General features: G+C 39.8%; 1 protein-coding gene across 1 annotated transcript in view; it reads left to right on the top strand.

Moving 5' to 3' along the window:
- The first annotated feature begins 9,674 nt into the window (after window positions 1-9,674).
- The window catches only part of TMEFF2 (transmembrane protein with EGF like and two follistatin like domains 2), a 284,169-nt gene continuing 274,061 nt past the window's right edge, over window positions 9,675-19,782 (top strand). Inside the window, exons 1-2 of the mRNA XM_043445865.1 lie at window positions 9,675-10,991; window positions 13,323-13,432. Of these exons, the coding sequence (XP_043301800.1) occupies window positions 10,820-10,991; window positions 13,323-13,432 (282 nt within the window). The 5' untranslated portion in view covers window positions 9,675-10,819. The remainder of the gene's footprint in view (window positions 10,992-13,322; window positions 13,433-19,782) is intronic.

The following is a 19,782-nucleotide window of genomic DNA, read 5'->3' on the forward strand; positions in this document are numbered from 1 at the left end:
ATGGAGGCATCTCTTCTCCATTATTAGATGCACTAAAATTTAAAGTATATACAATTTCATAATAATCCATATGTAACACACAAACATCTAATGCAGTAAAATACAATTTATAAACACTCACCTCTGAGATGGGGGTGTCAGAATTGCACATAAAACTGGTTTGGGGAGGAAGAAGAGTGGAAATAGCTAAAGTAAGAAAAAAAAAAAAAGAAAGAGAAAAAGAAGATGCTGCCCCAGAAGGATAAAATGACCGTCTACCTTAATTTCTGGATGACTTTCTATTTATAGATTTCAGTCCTTCCTGTAGCCTGCCTTCTTTCTCTGCTAGAGCTCCAAAATACATTCTCTCTCTTACAATAGGCTATGTTTCTTTGTAACTCAAGTGATGAACTCTAACCAACACAGAAAACCAAGGTATAGAAAAGCAAGTAACTTGCCCAAGGACAGTCAGCTTGTAAGTGTCAGGGTAAAGACTCCAGCTCATGTATGTATACATGCCTGGACCCTGTTGTGCAGTCTTGTCTTACCATTATACCATAAGCTCTAATAATATCTAGTGAGCAGCTAAGTGTCCAGATTTTTGCTGCAAAGCAAGAAGATAAGTATAGAGGTGTAAAGAAGTCAATTAAATTCTCTTTAAAATCTTGTGAAATTCTCTGTTTAAATATTTCTAGCATATTAAACAATGTAAGATATAGCTTTTCAGAAAGTAGTATTATCAGACAATCTGTGTCAGTGATGTCACAGTCATTGCTAAGGATATTAGAGCATCTAATTTTGAGTTTACATAAGACAAAACTGAGAAAAAATTTTAAAGGTTGTAACATGGTAGGGGTGACATTTTAATGATCTTCTCAAAATATTTGTGATGACAGGGAAAATCATATCCTTGTCAACTGAAGATATGGTTGAAGGTTGAGGAATATTTACCCTCTATGAGCTGACTTTAGTACTGTTTCTGTGAAAAGAGAAATCAGAGGGAACGATTATCTTTCTCATCTAACATGCTGACACCATTTTTTTTAAAGCTCCATTCCTCTAGACTATTGTTACTAATGGTATAAGACCTAGAAATCTATTGCTGTAGCTTACTGTTGTGTTTTCTTGCTAAAAGGGATCCCATGATCAAATACTATTAGAAAACCTGAGTTCAATAAAGTTAAACAGGTGTTTAGTTTTATTTGATGTGTTTTGGTCTGATTTTACTGCAGCGCTCCTCAGAGCCTTTACTGCAAATATGCATTGTGAAACTAAGAGGGCTGAGCAGTATTTACAGGAAGTCTTTCCCAAATTTATTTCATGACAGAAGCCTTGTCCCTTCTTTTTTTTCTTTTCTTTCTTGGGGGACAAGGCAGGAGAGAAACATTTGGGTTGAAGGAGCAGCAAAATGGTTGAGAACATCAGATCTTGAATGACTTGCTCTGCCACTAACAAGTAACTTGAGGCGGGGGGAACCCCAAGCCAAAAACAAGTGGTTACAGATAACATCAGTGTTACAGATAACAGAGGGAGAAATGATACTAACACAAACTGGAATAACTCCTGGCTTTAGTAACTTCTGAGTTCAGTAAAAGCCACAGGTAGCCAAAGACAGACATGAAAAGCAGTTTTATTCCAAAATGACTCAAACTTCTGTTTCTGGTTGCAATAAAGAAAAACAAAATCATAATGATTTGAAGAACAGTATCAAACTAAACTCTAAGATAAGGCTTTGATAAATTAAATAGCAGTGGCAAACTGCTTTGAATCTGTAAATAGAAACACATGAAAATGTATTGAGGTGCCTACTGTTTTGTATATCTGTGCATGCCAAGTCGTTTCAGTTGTGTCCTACTCTTCATGACCCGATGGAAGGCAGTCCGCCAGGCTCCTCTGTCCATGGGCTCTCTCCAGGCAAGAATACCCGAGTGGGCTGCTATGTCCTTCTCCAGTGGATCTCCCTGACCCAGCGCTCGAACCTGCGTCTCTTAAGTCTCTGCATTGGCAAGTGGGTGTCTTACCACTAGTGCCACCTGGCGAGCCCCAGTGCTTTGTATATCTAGTTCTTCTTAAATGAGTGTTTTTTCTTTTCCCAAACTATTAGCAAACTAGTGACAAACATTAACTGCTGTATTCTGCTTTTGTTAAGTATCTTAATCAAGGACTAGCTTTCATGAGATGTTTATCTTAAAATTTCACTTAAAAAGAGTGAAAAAAAAAATCACTCTTCAACCTGATAAAACTTGGAAATGCCCACTCATTCACTTCCCAGTGCAATGGTTATCAACAAAGGCTATGCATTAGTCACCAATCTATATGCATATATATGATGCCTCTGCTTAACCTCCAGAGATATCAAGTCTTGGAGAGGAGGTTTTGCAGCAGTATTTTTTAATCCCCCAGGTGATTACAATGTACAGTCATGGCTAGGCCTCATTGCCTTAAGAGGAAATAAACTATTTCACCGGTGCTGAATTTGAAACATAATTTTCTATGTTTCAATTTATCAAAAATAATTAAAGACACAGGAATCGATCAGGGACACAGAAAACTTTCTATTATAAAATTGTTTCTTTAAATTATTGCTTATTATTTATGCATCATTAACAGATGGTGGCAAAGGGTGGAAAAATAGCAAATTTAATTACTCTCAGGTTAAAAAAAATCAACCAGAAATGAAGACAACTTCTATGAAACACTGTTGATAGGAGTTGACCTATAAATTAAACACTTAATATATATTAATAATATACACTTTTATGTTAATAAATTATCACTTAAAACTGAGGGAATGATGATTTGGGACATTATCTATCTACTGATCTGAGGTAGGCCATAAACTAAGGGACAAAATGTTAAGATATTGAGTTAGATTTGAAAATGACACTCTACTTCACTATCAAATCAAAATACTGTGTATTTTGATATCATACATATATTACCTATATATCCTTAATTACTATATATATGCATATAAATACATCCACAAATATGTATTCATTTATCCATTTATACAAGTATTCTTCCCAAGGCCATTACAGTTAAATCATACATTATACCTCCCTTAAATTTCAAAAGAACCCTAGGAGATAGGTATTACTATTATCTAAATTTTACAAATGATACAATCTACAGTCACAAAGTTAGTAAGTCAGATACATCAGAAGCTTAATGCATATTTGGTAAACATGTGCATGTGGAAATTCAATACTTAATGATAGATAGTCAGGTAATGTACAACAGTTCATCTGTTCACGGAGTATAAGCGTTTCTCCTGTTTTAGAATACTCTGGGCCAAAAGTCTTATGAAACTGAGCAAGAATCCAGATATTGTTTCACTTCTCATATAGGAGTAGGAAGTACCTTAGTTTCCAAGAATGAATATTAAAATATAGATTCAATAATATAACACCAAAAAAAAAAAAAAATCAAACAAACAAACAAAAAAAACAATAGAACACCAGAATTGGTGAACTTCCTGAATTAGAATCCATGCTAATGAGGCCTAGAATTTGTCTACCTTCTAAAAAGCTTCTTAAGTAACTCATATTAATTTCAAGTATGAATTACAAATCTAGAAACCACTGGATTTCCCTGCTCATGGTTGAGATTTAGTGAGTGTGGTTCTTACTACTCTCCATTAAAAGGGCAAAGAGGCTGCATGGACAGAGAGGGTGTGTTCCTACTTACAGTTTCCTTTCTCAGGGCTGAAAGGCAAGCCATATGGGAGAATACGGCGACTGAAATCTCAGCTCTGATACCAGACAGAACCATGCTGAGTCTTAGCTGTACCACAGCTAGTTTGTTAGTGGGGCAAGCTGCTTGATGCTTTAAGTCATGTGCATTTTTCATATAATAATAACAGCCTTCCTTGTTTCATGGTAGGTGCTGGCGGTGTTGTGGTGATTAGACAAAAATAATATATTCCTTACTGCATGACACAAGTTCTGATACCTAAAAACCATACTACATATCTTATCACTATTGAAACATCAGAAAGTATTCGGTTCAGTTCATTTGCTCAGTTGTGTCCAACTCTTTGCGACCCCATGGACTGCAGGACACCAGGCTTCCCTGTCCATCACCAGAGTTTACTCAAACTCATGTCCGTAGAGTTGGTGATGCCATCTGATCATTTCATTCTCTGCCACCCCCTTCTCCTTCTGCCTTCAATCTTTCCAAGCATCAGGGGCTTTTCCCAATATGTCAGTTCTTCTCATCAGATGGCCAAAGTATTGGGAGTTTTAGCTTCAGCATCAGTCCTTCCAATGAATATTCTGGACTGATTTCCTTTAGCATGGACTGGTTGGATCTCCTTGCAGTCCAAGGGACTCTCAAGGGTCTTCTCTAACACCACAGTTCAAAAGCATCAATTCTTCAGTGTTCAGCTTTCTTTATAGTTCAAGACTACTAGAAAAACCAAAATTGATGAGACAGACCTTTGTTGGCAAAGTAATGTCTCTGCTTTTTAATATGCTGTCTAGCTTGGTCATGGCTTTCCTTCCAAGGAGCAAGCTTCTTTTAATTTCATAGCTGCAGTCACCATCTGCAGTGATTTTGGAGCCACAAAAATAAAGTCTTTTACTGTTTCCATTATTTCCCCATCAATTTACCATGAAGTGATGGGATGAGGTAGCATGATCTTAGTTTTCTGAATGTTGAGTTTTAAGCCAACTTTTTCACTCTTTTTCTCTTTCATCAATAGGCTCTTTAGTTCTTCTTCACTATCTGTTATAAAGGTGGTGTCATCTATGGTGGTGGCATCTGAGGTTATTGATATTTCTCCCAGCAATCTTAATTCCAGCTTGTGCTTCATCCAGCCTAGCATTTCACATGATGTACCCTGCATAGAAGTTAAATAAACAGGGTGACAATATACAGCCTTGACATACTCCTTTCCAAATTAGGAACCAGTTTGCTATTCCATGTCCAGTTCTAACTGTTGCTTCCTGACCTGCACACAGATTTCTCAAGAGGCAGGTCAGGTGGTCTGGTATTCTCCTCTCTTGAAGAATTTTCCACAGTTTATTGTGATTCACACAGTCAAAGGCTTTGGCGTAGTCAATAAAGCAGAAATAGATGCTTTTATGGAACTCTTGCTTTTTCAATGATCCAACAGATGTTGACAATTTGATCTCTGGTTCCTCTGCCTTTTCTAAATCCAGCTTGCATATCGGGAAGTTCACAGTTCATGTACTGTTGAGGCTTGGCTTGGAGAATTTTGAGCATTACTTTGCTAGCATGTGAGATGAGTGTAATTGTGTGGTAGTTTGAACATCCTTTGGCATTGTCTTTCCTTTTGGATTGGAATGAAAACTGACCTTTTCCAGACCTGTGGCCACTGCTGAGTTTTCCAAATTTGCTGGCATATTGAGTGCAGCACTTTCACAGCATCATCTTTTAGGATTTGAAATAGCTCAACTGGAATTCCATCACCTCCACTAGCTCTGTTCATAGTAATGCATCCAAAGGCCCACTTGACTTCACATTCTAGGATGTCTGGCTCTAGGTGGGTGATCACACCATCGTGGTTATCTGGGTAATGAAGTTCTTTTTTGGATAGTTCTATGTATTCTTGCCACCTATCCTTAATATCTTCTGCATCTATTAGGTCCATACCATTTCTGTCCTTCATTGTGCCCACCTTTGCATGAAATTTTCGCTTGGTATCTCTAATTTTCTTGAAGACATCTCTAGTCTTTCTCATTTTATTGTTTTCCTCTATTTTTTTGCATTGATCTCTGAGGAAGGCTTTCTTATCTCTCCTTGCTATTCTTTGGATATCTGCATTCAAATGGGTATATCTTTCCATTGCTCCTTTGCCTTTAGCTTCTCTTCTTTTCTCAGCTATTTGTAAGGTCTCCTCAGACAACCACTTTGCCTTTTTGCATTTCTTTTTCTTGGGGATGGTCTTGATCACTGCTTCCTGTAACAGTGTCACGAACCTCTATCCATAGTTCTTCAGGCACTCTATCAGATCTAATTCCTCGAATCTATTTCTCACTTCCACTGTATAACCATAAGGATTTGATTTAAGTCATACCTGAATGGTCTAGTGGTTTCCCCTACTTTCTTCAGTTTAAGTCTGAATTCGGCAATAAGGAGTTCATGATCTGAGCCACAGTCAGCTCCTGGTCTTGTTTTTGCCGACTGTATAGAGCTTCTCCATCTTTGGCTGCAAAGAATATCTGATTTTGGTATTGACCATTTGGTGATGTCCATGTGTAGGGTCTTCTCTTGTATTGTTGGAAGAGGGCATTTGCTATGACCAGTGCAGTCTCTTGGCAAAACTCTTTTAGCCTTTGACCTGCTTTGTTTTGTACTCCAAGACGAAATTTGCCTGTTACTCCAGGTATCTCTTGACTTTCTACATTTGCATTCTCGTCCCCTATAATAAAAAGGGTATCTTTTTTGGATGTTAGTTCTAGAAGGTCTTGTAGGTCTTCATAGAACTGTTCAACTTCAGCAACTTTGGCTTCTTCAGCATTTCTGGTCAGGGCATAGACTTGGATTACTGTGATATCGAATGGTTTGCCTTGGAAACGAACAGAAATCCTTTTGTCATTTTTGAGATTGCATCCAAGTACTGTGTTTCAGACTCTTTTGTTGACTATGATGAATACTCCATTTCTTCTAAAGAATTTTTGCCCACAGTAGTAGATATAATGTTCATCTGAGTTAAATTCACCCATTCCAGTCCATTTTAGTTCACTGATTCTTAAATTGTCGATGTTCACTCTTGCCATCTCCTGTTTGACCACTTCCGATTTGCCTTGATACATGGACCTAACATTCAAGCTTCCTATGCAATGTTCTTCTTACAGTATCGAACTTTACTTCCATCACTAGTCACAGCCACAACTGGGTGTTGTTTTTGCTTTGGCTCCATCTCTTCATTCTTTCTGGAGTTGTTTCTCCACTGATCTCTGGTAGCATATTGGGCCCCTACTGACCTGGGTAGTTCATCTTTCAGTGTCCTGTCTTTTTGCCTTTTCATATAGCTCATGGGGTTCTCAAGGCAAGAATACTGAAGGGTTTTGCCATTCCCTTCTTCAGTGGACCACATTTTGTCAGAACTCTCCACCATGATCCATCTGTCCATCCAGAAAGTATTAGAGAGCAAAAAGGAGTCTGATCTTTGACTGTCAGTGTGCCTTTATTTTCCCAGGTTTGTTTATTTATCCTAAATTATTCTTGTTCTAGAATAACTTCCCCTCCTCCCATTAATTATCTCACACTTCTTAATGATGTCTTTTCCATGTGGGGGAAAATACTTTAAAAGAAGTTTTCTGGAAAAATATTTTTTGTGCTACTTTCCTAAAAATATAACTTAATTTTACTCTCTCAGAGTTGATTCTAGAGTATGTATGCCACAAATAAACTGATTTAGCTCAGAAGTATTGAAAGAAAATATTGTGTAGAATTTAAAAATAAGAAGTATTACAAATGCATGACATGCTGGATTTCATTACAAGTAATCATATAATATACCATACCAAGTACAATTCATAGACTTAGTTTTAAATTCAGTTCTAATAAGTAAGTGGATTTGAGCCTTTTGGAAGCAAAGTTGAAGCACTAATCCAATCTTCACTGCCATAAAAATTAAGGCCAGTCTACTTCCTTGGTACTAATGATGAGGCTAAATAGTACATACATTTTTATTTACATATTCAATAATATGATGCTCTGTTCAGTGAATGATGTTCTTCTGCCACTTGGTGGTGCTTGCCAGTTTCAGAATTTGTTTCTTGGTGGCACTGTAGCACTAAGTACAAAGTAAGTTGAACAAAATCACAGCATTCCTACTGGAAAGGTTTTGCTTCAAACTGTTTAATAATTTAAAGAACCTCTGTGGAAGCAACTGCATTTGTTAACCAGTCACAACCAGCAATTTACTCCTTTGGAGGTTTAAGTTACTTTGGGAAAAATGTCTTAGGAACAGTACATATTATTAGAGAGCATGCCAAAAATTTACTTAGAGAATTCAATAACAGTTTTACTCGGCTAAGAGGTTCTGTAAAATCCTACATCTATAGCCAAGCACTCATACCCTAGCAGGTCCTCTTTCATTATCATAATTCCTGGGTAAACACTTTGAAGAACTTTGCCTTCAGTTTCAAGCATGACTTATTTTCATAAGCCTGATTAGTTACCACACCAGCCTTATTATGGAAAATGACATGTCCTCACTTTGAACTGGGGAGTTGTTCAATCTTAATCTACATTAGGCGTGTGTCTCTGTTGCCCTCTCTGCCAAAAGAGTGCAGGGAAAAGACATCTCCGATTCCCTGTTTTTGTAATATCCGCTGGCAGTTCTATCTAATTCCGTTTCCTTAAAGAATTTAGTTGCACTGTCTAGAAGCCGATTTTCTGATGCCTCCAATGTCTGGTCAAATTGATTTGTTTTAATGGAGTCTTAGTCTGTAAGGAGCGCGATGCCACCGACTAGAATCCTGTGATCTGCTGCTTAATTGCCAGGAGCAGACACACAGAGATTCAGAAATCGTTGGAGGTGGACGGGGGGATGTGGAGAGGGATCTCGGGGCGGAGGCGGAGGCGGAGATGTAAGATAAAGGGATGGGTTTCACATAGGATAAAGGGGAAAAAAAAAAAAAGATTTCTTTGAGGCACTGAGGTGTTGCACGATCACATCTCTCAAAGGAGAAGTTAAAAAGCATGGAAGTGGGAGGAGGTTGGAGGTTACAGTACTTAAAAGGATAGCTCCGGTACAATTTGTTTTTCTGGTGGTACTGCAGAGGATAGATAGTCCCTGTTTTCAAAGTGTATTGGTGCCTCTTTTAAGTGATCGAGAATGGACACTAATTGCCTGTGAAGCGCTGTCACGAGATGTTCTAAATTCAGGGGACACAGGAGAGACAGAAAGGTGAGGTTTAAAAGAAAAATAAAGGAGGAGATGAGGGTTCTTGAAAGAAAGAGAAGGAAAAACATAAAGAAGAAAGAGGAAGGGAGGAAGGCAGGGAAGAAGAAAGGGAGGGATGGAAGGAAGGAGCGGAGGAAGGGAAAGAGAAAGGAGGCTACGGAAAGAGAAGAGGAAAAAAAAAAAATCCTGAATCACAGAACAGTCACAGAATAGAAACACTGAATGATCACACAGAAAACTCATTCAAATCAGTGTGCAACGACGACCCGGGTCACGAGAGAAAAACGCTCCTCTGCATTCTTGTCCCGGGAAACTCCGGGTCCCGTTCGTTACTAGAGACTAAAATGCCGTTAGGCTAAAGAGTGTTGTCTAACCGCCTGAAGAATGCAGCAGACGGAAGGCGGGTCTCAGCACGCCGTTTGCCGGCGCTGGCTGGGGCCGGAGAATGAAAGGCGCAGAACCAGAGACTCTCAGAATGAGACCTCCTCGCCACGTCCAGGTCACTGGAGAGCCAGTGAAGACCCGCGTAAAGCTCCGAGGACCACTACCCGCGCCGCCTAAGGCGGCCGCTCTTTTCAGACGCCGCAACCCGCGGATGCGCCTGGCAGCCCGCCGTGGCTGATGCAGAGAGCAGCCTTTCCTTCCTCCCTCTGACCGCTTGTCCCAACCCATCCTGACCTCCGAAACACATTTGCCCGCACCTCCCAGGAAGCCACACAAACAGGCTACCGGCTGGAGAAGAGAGTGTGGTGGGGAGAGGGTTTTCAGACCCCCAGCTCCTCGGGTACACTCGGGGTTTCAGGGAGTCAGGGAAGGGAGTAGAGAGAGAGAGAGAAGCGAGCGGGGAGAGCCTGGCTGGCTGGTTGAGGCAGCTTGGCGAGCAGCCTTAGATTCGCAGGCTTCTGTGGGAACGGCTGCTGCTTCCAGGCCAGCCTGAGCTGTTCTCACACCACCGCCTCTCACCCTTTCCTGCTTCCTGCTACTCCCTAGAGAAACGTCCGTGGGCTCTCCGCTGCGATATTCCCAGCCTGTATCCCGTCACAGCCAGGCGGCGCGCTCCCGTAAGCTGGAGCGCCGGGCGCCAGCAGGACGCCCTCTCCTCGGTGCCCGCTTTCCCCTCTCCTGTCTGCTGCGACCGCGCCTCGGCCACCTCCTCCCTCGCCAGCTCCAGCTCCGAGAGACGCCACCCAGCAGCGGCGGGCGCTAGCAGCCCGGGGTCACGCACGGAAGAGGGGCGCTAGATCTGACCCAGCGCTCGGTAGGGGGCGTCCAGGGGCAGAGAGTGAAACAGCAGGTGGTATTTAAAGGTGTGGGAGGCGCCTGCCCTGCAGCCCGCAATCTCTCTCGAGCCATCCCCGCCTTGCTCCACTCGGGCCAGCGCCTGGTGAGCTAGCCCATCTGTGGCATCCGCCGTCGTCTCCTCCTAGCACCTCCTCGCCGACCCCTCCCTCCCGGGACCTGCATCCCGCTCAGCCAATCAACGCCCGACTGCCAGTTCCCACGTGATCCCGGGCGGGCTGAGGACCTGCTGCTTCCCAAACGCCAGAGGGATGCGGGCAGCAGAGCGCGAGAGGCGGCTGCTAGGCTGCGGGGCGCTTTGACTCTCCCTCCACCCAGTTTCTTTGGGCTCCTCTCGTCTGCTCTCTGGACTCCGGTCTCCTCTTGCTGACCTGGCTTGCCAGAGCCCTCTGCTTATGGCAGCAGCTTCCCGCGTCCCCGGCGCAGCTTTTCCGTGGACGACCCTCTCGCTCCCGGGGCTGAGCCGGGTCACTGGATGTTGCTGAAACTCTGGAGATCATGCACGGGTTTGGCTGCTACTTCCCCGTCAGGTGCCACTCCCGCCGCCGCCGCCTCTGCTGCCGCCGTCCGCGGGATGCTCAGTAGCCCGCTGCCTGACCCCCGCGATCTTGCGTTCTCCCGAAGCCGTTTGCTGCTGCAGAGTTGCGCGAACTAGTCATGGTGCTGTGGGAGACCCCGCGGCAGTGTAGCAGCTGGACACTTTGCGAGGGCTTTTGCTGGCTGCTGCTGCTGCCGGTGATGCTGCTCATCGTAGCCCGCCCGGTGAAGCTCGCGGCTTTCCCTACCTCCTTAAGTGACTGCCAAACGCCCACCGGCTGGAACTGCTCTGGTAAGTCCGAAACCCCAGCCCCCGACCTCTGAGCCCCGCAGAGGAAACGCGCTGTTTCCAGCCCAGACCAGCCTACCCAAGTGCGTCTCCCCAGCTCCTCTGCTCCAATGCTCCCAAACCTTTGAGACCACCAACCTCCACCCAGAGGAGAACTGTTCCAGGCCGCTAAGGAAAGGGGCGGGGGTCCTGAGGTGGCGGTGCACAGAAACTGCAGGTATAGGAACCTTGGCATTCTTGCACTTAAATTGGAGCTGCGGAGATTTTAAGAAATAGTAAACGAGGAGGTTTTTGTGGATTCACTGAAAAGAGGACCAGTCCTTGAAGAAACGCTAAATCAAAACCTCTTCTGTCATTAAAGAAAGAAGTCTAGCTGAAACCAGAGAGAAATAACTTTATGAGATAGAACGAGCGAGAAAGCAATAAATCAAACGGTGACTGCAGGGGAAACATTGATTGCTAGCAAAAGTACCATGAGAGTGCACTTGTCTGGCATTCAAGACCGGGTCACACACATTCTAGAGGAGCTTGGATTTCCAAGATATTCAGTTTCTCTCAGCCCCTCTACCCCCTCCCCCACTCGCATATACATCTCCTTCTCTACTTGGCTGCAAAAGACGTTCTTTTTGCTTCACCGAGATGCCTCCCTCTTGCCTCTCCTAGCTCCTAAATGGTCGAAGGAAGTTGAGACAAGAATCTTTCGTCCGTCTCCCAGGCCGGGGTGGGTATGACCGAGGCCCGGCAGGCTCACGCCTAGGCGGGCGGAGGGCGGAACCGACCCGAGTGGGCGCCGGCTCCTCCATTTCTGGGCAGGCTTCCTTGGAGTGCGTCAGGCGCTTTTCTTGCTTGCTTGGGTCCCTTCAGAGTCTGAATGCGAGAGCTTGGCAAGCTTGGTTCTGCTAAAGTCTCCTAATTAAATAGGGGCCGAGGATAGGAGTTGCTGCACTGTCTTCGCCTTTCAGCTTGACAGCCCATAACTACCGGCGCGATTGTGGTGTTTTGGGCATTTTAAACTCCATTAGCATGCCTGGGTATTGTCCCCTAGGTCTGGTCTGTTCTAGTTTTAGCCAGTGTGTATGTAATTTTTCATCTCCTGTATATATAATTCTGCCGAAGTTGAATCTAGCTCTGAATAAAGTGGCTCTTAGGGATGTATGCGAGCTGAAGTGTATGTAACTTTGGAGAAGAGAGAATGACCAACTGTAACTCATGGGATAAAAGAATATGCCATGCTGGGTAGTGACTGATGTAAATTCCACAAGGAAAATTATTATACATCATGTGGCTTGTGCTTTTTAAAGAAGAGTTGAAATTTGTAACCCTGTTAGATTTGGGTCAATATGTTGCCTTTGTTCTGTTTTGGGGAATTTCTAAATTTGGCATTTTCATAAAGCTAAACGTGTTTTCTTTAACTTACTCATGTCTCATGCATGCATCTATGTTATTTTGGAAAGACTAAGTTCCACTTTGCGGGTACCTAATCACTTTTTAGGTGCTTTATCATAGGAATATTAAGCAACCTGCCAAATCAATTATTTGAAATGTTGATAGATTTGTAACCCAACATGACTAGTTTGCTTCATCCCTAACTATAGTACTGTTTTAGGAAATAACTAATTTAAATATGAAATTGAGGATGACAGTTAAGAAATTCATTATTACCAGATACCTAACAGGAATTTGGAGAAACTAAAGAAAATAAACTGGTTTTCTAGGCAGATTGTCAAGAACCTGGTATCCCCTCTACCCCTGATAACTTGGAGGTGATCAATCTTCGTTTGAGTCAGACAGACCATCAGGAAAAGCACTGTGCCTGTTTATCTTTATTATTGGGGCTTTGTTTCCTCTTTGTCTGGAGAAATTCCAAATAAGGGGTTGTTGCAGATCTTAAAGCAAAAGAATGATTAAAAATGGAGGAATAATGAAAGGACATTCTGAGAACCATCGCCAACTCTTTTCTAAAATGTGAAGTTTGGGGGTCATAAACTATAGTCTACTTAATGAGAAAAAATAATGAAACTACGAAGCAATGTTAAATATTCACTTATCACTACCAGTATTAACCCAAACTAAAATAAAATAGCATCATCATCAAAAAAAAAAAAAGAATATTCAAAGACAACTGACTAGAAAAGAATTATGAAAGAGAAACTAGTATTAATCACTTAACTAGAATTTTTTTTAGGTTATCAGTAAAGAATGACCTTGTAGTATAGCTGTGGTTGTTGGAATTAAAATTTAGGGCAGTTCTTTTAAAGCTTCAAGATATTTCTTTTGTTATTGTTGTTGAAGCCTGTAACATTTAATGACTGGCATGTTCTCTTTAAATTTGAGGTTATGATGACAGAGAAAATGATCTCTTCCTCTGTGACACTAACACCTGTAAATTTGATGGGGAATGTTTAAGAATTGGAGACACTGTGACATGCGTCTGTCAGTTCAAGGTAAGAAATCTGATATTTGCATCTTCTAATTTACTAATGAGACTGCAAAACAGATCTTCTTTTACAGCCCATCACTTGGCAATTTATAGCTATGCAAGCTAAGAGGAAAGCTGGCATCAAATAAAAGTGCTGGCAAGAGAGCCAACTGATGTCAAAAAGACACAGCTTTTTGGATATATGTGCCATATATATATATGTGCCATATATGTGCCATAGTTATAAATGCCACTGGGGGTAGAAAGCTTCGGATTGTCCTTTTGGTGTATCAACAGAAAAGCAGGTTTCTGTGTGCCTTCTAACATGCATACTGTAAGTCAACATAATAGCCAAAATTGTTGTTGGATTAGAAATGTGGATTTATACTTTTGTTCTGTTGATTAAAGCTATCTTCTTTGGATCATATTGCTCTGTTTTAATGGTATTGGGTTTTATTATTTTGGCAATCTAGTTGAGTTTTTAAATGAACTCCTTATCAATGTGACTTCAAAACTACTGTGCTAGTTTGGAAATCATGACACTTAGTACTTGTCAGCTTTTCATGGATACCACATTCAATTACAATTCCTAGGAATCCGAAAGAATGCAAATAAACAAAAGTCATTTCATAAACCTGAGGAAAATGTGCTTTGCCTAATGTTAAAAACATAAATAAAAATTAAAAGAGAGATTGCCCAGTGATGTTATCAAAACTGGATTATTAGTATTTTTTAAAAAGAGGGCTCAATGTCATTATTATAGTTGTCATCCAACAAATAAATGCTTTCTACCATGTGAATGTTAAAACTTTTCTTTCAGTATGTTTTTTATAATTCAAGTATTATAGATGCTTACTGATATCTTAAAGTGTTATTGAATTACTTTCTAAAATACACATGAAATCTAAGATAAGTTTCAATCAGAAAATATTCCCATTAAGGAAACTATATACTGGAGATAACAAAAACTTTTCCAAGATTGTAAGCAAAACTTGAAAAAAAATCAAAAAGGATATAAAAAAATAAAATATTAGAACTCAAATTCAAGTCTAAAATATGTTACAGTGCAAGGGTTGCTCAGTATCCACTCAGTATCCATAGGTCACTCAGTATCCACCACCACGAATACCAAAATCCAAGGATGCTCAAGTCCCTTATATAAAATTATGTAGAATTTATATATAACCTATGCACATCCTTATGTACACTTTTTCATCTCTAGATTATTTATTATATAATATATAGGCAATCTAAACATTGTAAATACAAAATAAATACAAATTAGTTGCTGGTAAGTGGCATATTCAAGTTTTGCTGTTTAGAACTCTCTGGAATTTTTTTTCTCGAATATTTTCAATCTGAAGTTGGTTGAATCTGTGGATGTAGAAGCCCCAGATCTGGAGGGCCAACTATATGTAGTATTTAGAATTGTTGATGAAATTAAAATATTTTAGATTAACGTCACCTCCCAGTGATAGAGAGAAGGGAATTCACATTTAAATATGGTTTGAATGGCTTATAAATAAGCTAAAAACTTCTCGGACATTATTTTTTTCTTTCCAAGAAAATTAATAAACAGCCGATACTTGTATAGTGCCCCACCACCTGGTAGGTAGGTATTGCTGCGCCCATATATAGTATGGTATATATAGTATAGTCTTTAAACCATACTAGAGTATTGGAAACATTCATGCATATTTAATATTCATGCAATACCAATTTCTAAGGTCTCCAGCCATACTGAACAATTTAATTATGTTCTTTCAGTGAACTACTTGAGAGAGATGGAGCATAAGAACCCTGCAAGTCATACTTTCCCCAAGCGTTAACTGAGAGGAAAATAAGTTGGATAAGTTATTAATTAAAAGCCCACAGGATTTTGTCAGTTTTTTTCTTTTTAGTTTGTGATTCCCAGAAATATATCTTATTTTCGTAACCAAGGGTAGACATAAGATGTGAACCCATGAATGATATAAAATGAACCAAGAAGAATGTTCCTCAAATGGAAAGCCATAATTATAACAAGATTTCACCAAGAGGAAAAAAAAGGAATTCATAAAATTAAAAATGGATGCATGCTACTAAGAGAAAATGTATAATTTTCTTTTTAGAGAAATTGCATTCAGTTTTCAGGTTGCACAAAGGGTTTTAGTAAAACTTTAATCAACAAAGATATTTGTTTTTTTTTGCATTTGGCTAGCCAGTTACATTTGTCATTAATTTAGATAATCGTTAAGTGGGATAGATTGCCGGGGACAGGGCTGGGGGAGTGAATGCAACTTTGAATAAGAAACTAAAATGTAAATTTTCTCCTCCTAATGCCTGTAGCGTTTTAAATTTACTACTAGATTATTGCTGCTACTAGTTTGTGCTTTGCAATAGCTGTCAGTCTGTCAGGTGAAAATAAACATTTCCCTAGTGGAAAATTTAGACTCTGCACGTACCAGGAATATAGAGTGGCTGAATTAAGTTCAAGATCAAAGAAAATGTACAAGTTGTGCAAAGAAAAATAGATAAGATATTTTAAGCTAGGAGTATCTTGACTCAGTGTTTCCAATACTTTCAAATGAATTTGAGAATTTTTTTCTGTTTTGCTCAGTCTGATGAAAAGGCAGATGTCCTGAAAAATCCATTTTCCTATATACTGTTCTAAATCAGCTTAAGTCATCTACTCTGTTTCTCCTGATTTCAGATACACGTCCAAATTCTTCTATTCAAAATGGTGTGAAAACTACGGTTTCTGGCTGAGAGATAAACTTCAAAGAGTATTGGGTATATGTGTGTGTAATTGATGTTTTCCAGTTTGAATTACTATTGGAACATTAAGGTGAACAAATATTTATCTTCACCTCTCTTAGGTGATTTGTAATAATCATATTCTACGATTCAAACATGTTATCTCATTTATTTCTCATATCTGAGTGAGGTAATTATTTTCTCCTCCTTTTACAGATGAGGAGATTAAGGCTCATAAATATAAATAACTTACAACTAAGTGGTGATCCTACAGCAAGAATCTAGGTCCTTTGACACCAAATCTAATTTTTTCTGGGACATTATGTTGTTGTTGTTTAGTCACTGTGCATGAGATTTTCCAGGCAACAACCCTGGAGTGGGTTTCCATTTCCTTCTTCAGGGGATCTTCCTGACCCGGGGATTGAACCTCCGTCTCCTACGTTGGCAGGCATATTCTTTAGTGCTGAGCCATTAGGGAAGCCCACATGCCAATAAAAACATTAATAATAACAACAAAAGCACCAATTTATTATACACAACTTGATATCATAAATAGTACAACTAATTCTTAGATGATGATACAAGTTCCATAAATAGCCTGCAATTTCATGCGTCTTACCTTGCTCTCTGCATACCAAATGGCATCCTGGTCATTCTGGTAAATAACCGTGGGATGAAAATTTAGAGACAGTGGATGGACAAATGGCTGGCTAGTTGGCTGGCTGGCTGGCTGAATGAATGGATAAAAGAAGGAAAAGAGGAAGAAAAGAAGTCACAGATGCATCTATTCATAGATAGCACTGATCATATCAATTAATATGTAATGGTCAATGATCACTTTATAATTTAAAATTATGGTGAAGCCTTATGTTTTACAAATATCATTTAATTTGATTGTTTTCATTGAATAAGCCACGGTCTATATCTACAATAGTTCCAGTAACTAGAATTGTAGAACAAATTGCCCAGAACTTAGTGGCTCAAAACAATGAACATTTATTTTGCTCATGAATCTGCAGTTGGACAGGGCTTAATGGAAGCATCTTATCTCTGCTTCTCTTGGCGTTAGCTCAGTGGGGGGAGGGAACTCAAAGGCTTGGTTCTGTACTCCTCTCAGGATTCACTCATATATTGGACTGTCAACTGGGGACTTTGATCCTTCTCCATGTAGATCTCTCTGTTTGGACTAGTTTGGGCTTCCTCATAGCACAGTGGCTGGGTTTAAAGGGCAAGCGAGCATCCAGAGAGTGAGAGAAAGAGCCAGGCAGAGGCTACATCCTTTAATGACCTAGCCTCAGAAGTCATATGAATCACTCTTACCATAATCACAGGCCTGCCCAGTCATTTAAAATCATAAAAAATTTCCATATGGAAAAATGTAGTCACAGAGAAGTAAAAGTTACCTATGGAATGATCAAAGGATTGGGATATATGCAGGTTTTTTTATCTCTTGCTTTTTTGGAAGAGAAACACGCCACATCCTAAACCATTATCCCTAAGCCTTTGACAAGTGGGAATATAACAGAATTCACCTAACATCTGTGGAGCACCTTCTACATGCCAGACTGGGGAAGGTGCCGACAACATATAAAATATAAGTTATGCATAGCTCCTAGATGCTGAAATCTCAGTTAAAAGAAATTCTTATTAATCAAACAAGCAATAAATCATATGAAAAACTTCTCACATGAATTTTTTCTTCATTTGTAGCAAAACAAATTCCATATATTCTAGAGCATCAAGTCATTGAATTCACTGGTGTAACATGTTGCTGCTTTCTTAAGCAATGTGGAAATTTTGGAACAAAATCATTCACTGAAAAACACAAAGTTGGAAAATAAACTTAAGATTTTTAAAACATCTGAAGGAAAGCAGAATCACTTTTCCCCTGAGAGGAAGTTTGGACAACACATACATTTATGAGCTTAACCATCTGGGCTTGAGTCTTGTTTTTCTCTCTTACCAGCCAACAGTGTGGCCTTTAGCAAGTCACCTAACATCTGAATCTGTCCCTTCCTCTGAAATTGAGCAATACTCATGGTTACCACTAAAATAAAAAATAATTATTTTCAAAATTAGGCATATTTTAATGTAGTAGTAAGCTCATTTTTATACTTAGGGCTAGCCTGTTTTCCTTTATTTTTCCAATTTTAGACATGTATGCCTTGGTGTCCATGTTAGATGGTAACTCTGCTAGTTAAAGTATATATCATGGAAGGCAAATAATTTACATTTCTTTTTATAAATGAATATTCCAAAGCACTTTGAAACATGACTCAGTTAATCCTCCCAAATGCCCCAGTTAACCATTTCAAATGGGGGAACTGAGCTATAAACTTGTTAAATATTTTATTGCTGAGTGATATACACAAGGTCCTACACTCAGAAATGGGAGAACATGGGACGAGACTTCCACTCCTAAGCCTTAGTGATTTAGAGTATACTTCCTCCGTGTGTTATTCATTTTAATGAGTGCAAGTCATGGTACTAAGGGCCAAAAACAGCGTGCTGATAATCTGCAGTTAAGCTCTTTTCAACTCCATACAAATCTCCCTTTTGGCTTGTACATGGAGCTTGGCAGCTCCATTTTTAGCACTGTTCACATTTGGCTTACTCCATCCCTCAGAAGTGGCATATGAGCACTTTATCAGTTTATTTCGTATTTTAAGATGCATATAGCATTGTGTACTAGCACTTGACAGAGGTAATAAATACTTCCTACCCCTCACTCCCCATCTACTGACTATATCTGAATAATCTACAGAGGTAGATGAAAAGGATAAATAGAGAAATTCTAGGGATTACAAAGAAGAAAATGTGGATCCAGATCATCTACACACAAAATATTGTAACCAGGGTTGAAGATGAAGATTTAAAGGTAACCCAGAACAAGAATGCTAGGACACAAGAGTGAGGAGCTAACTAGCCCAGCCATTTGCAGTAATGTGACTATCATCAGCCTACTGAAAGGGTCAGCAAGTCTGCTGACTGTGTGACCAGCTGTTCACGTCTTTCTGGTCTGTCTGCCATGTTCTCACTAGTCTTAGCGGGTCCTCGTAAATCCTCCCTACGTTGTCCTGTCTCTGATCCTGAACACAGCCCATTTATCAAACACTGGTCCGTCCACCTGCCTCCCTGGCCACAGTTCTGACATCAACACCACTCACATTTATTTGATGTCTCTGCAGTACTGTTTATTGGAAAACTTAACTCTTTACTGACATTTTTTTATTGTCTTTTTTTTTTCAATAGTGATAAAAATGTTCAGTTTTATGGTGGGTCAATTTTTAGGTATATGTATGTTTGGAAAGTGAGTTGCCTATTGAATTAAAGATCCTCATGAGTGAAAAGTTCCTATCAAAATAGTTTTCAAATATAATAATGTAGATAACCTGAGTCCATGAGCCATATAATGTAACCATGGAAAGGAATAGAAACTTCCAAAATGACTAGACTAGAAACTAGAAATAAAAATTTTCAAAATATGTCATATTTAAAATGTTTCAATCTAATCAGATTTAAATAATTTCTAAATAGATATAATTTGGTATCTAAATTACCTTGTTAGCAGTTATGGTGATTATGAGTGTCATACAATTTGAATTTACTATTGGGAAAATACTACATAACTATTAGTGA

The sequence above is a fragment of the Cervus canadensis genome, chromosome 24 (assembly GCF_019320065.1).
Source record: "Cervus canadensis isolate Bull #8, Minnesota chromosome 24, ASM1932006v1, whole genome shotgun sequence".
Lineage (NCBI taxonomy): Eukaryota > Metazoa > Chordata > Mammalia > Artiodactyla > Cervidae > Cervus > Cervus canadensis.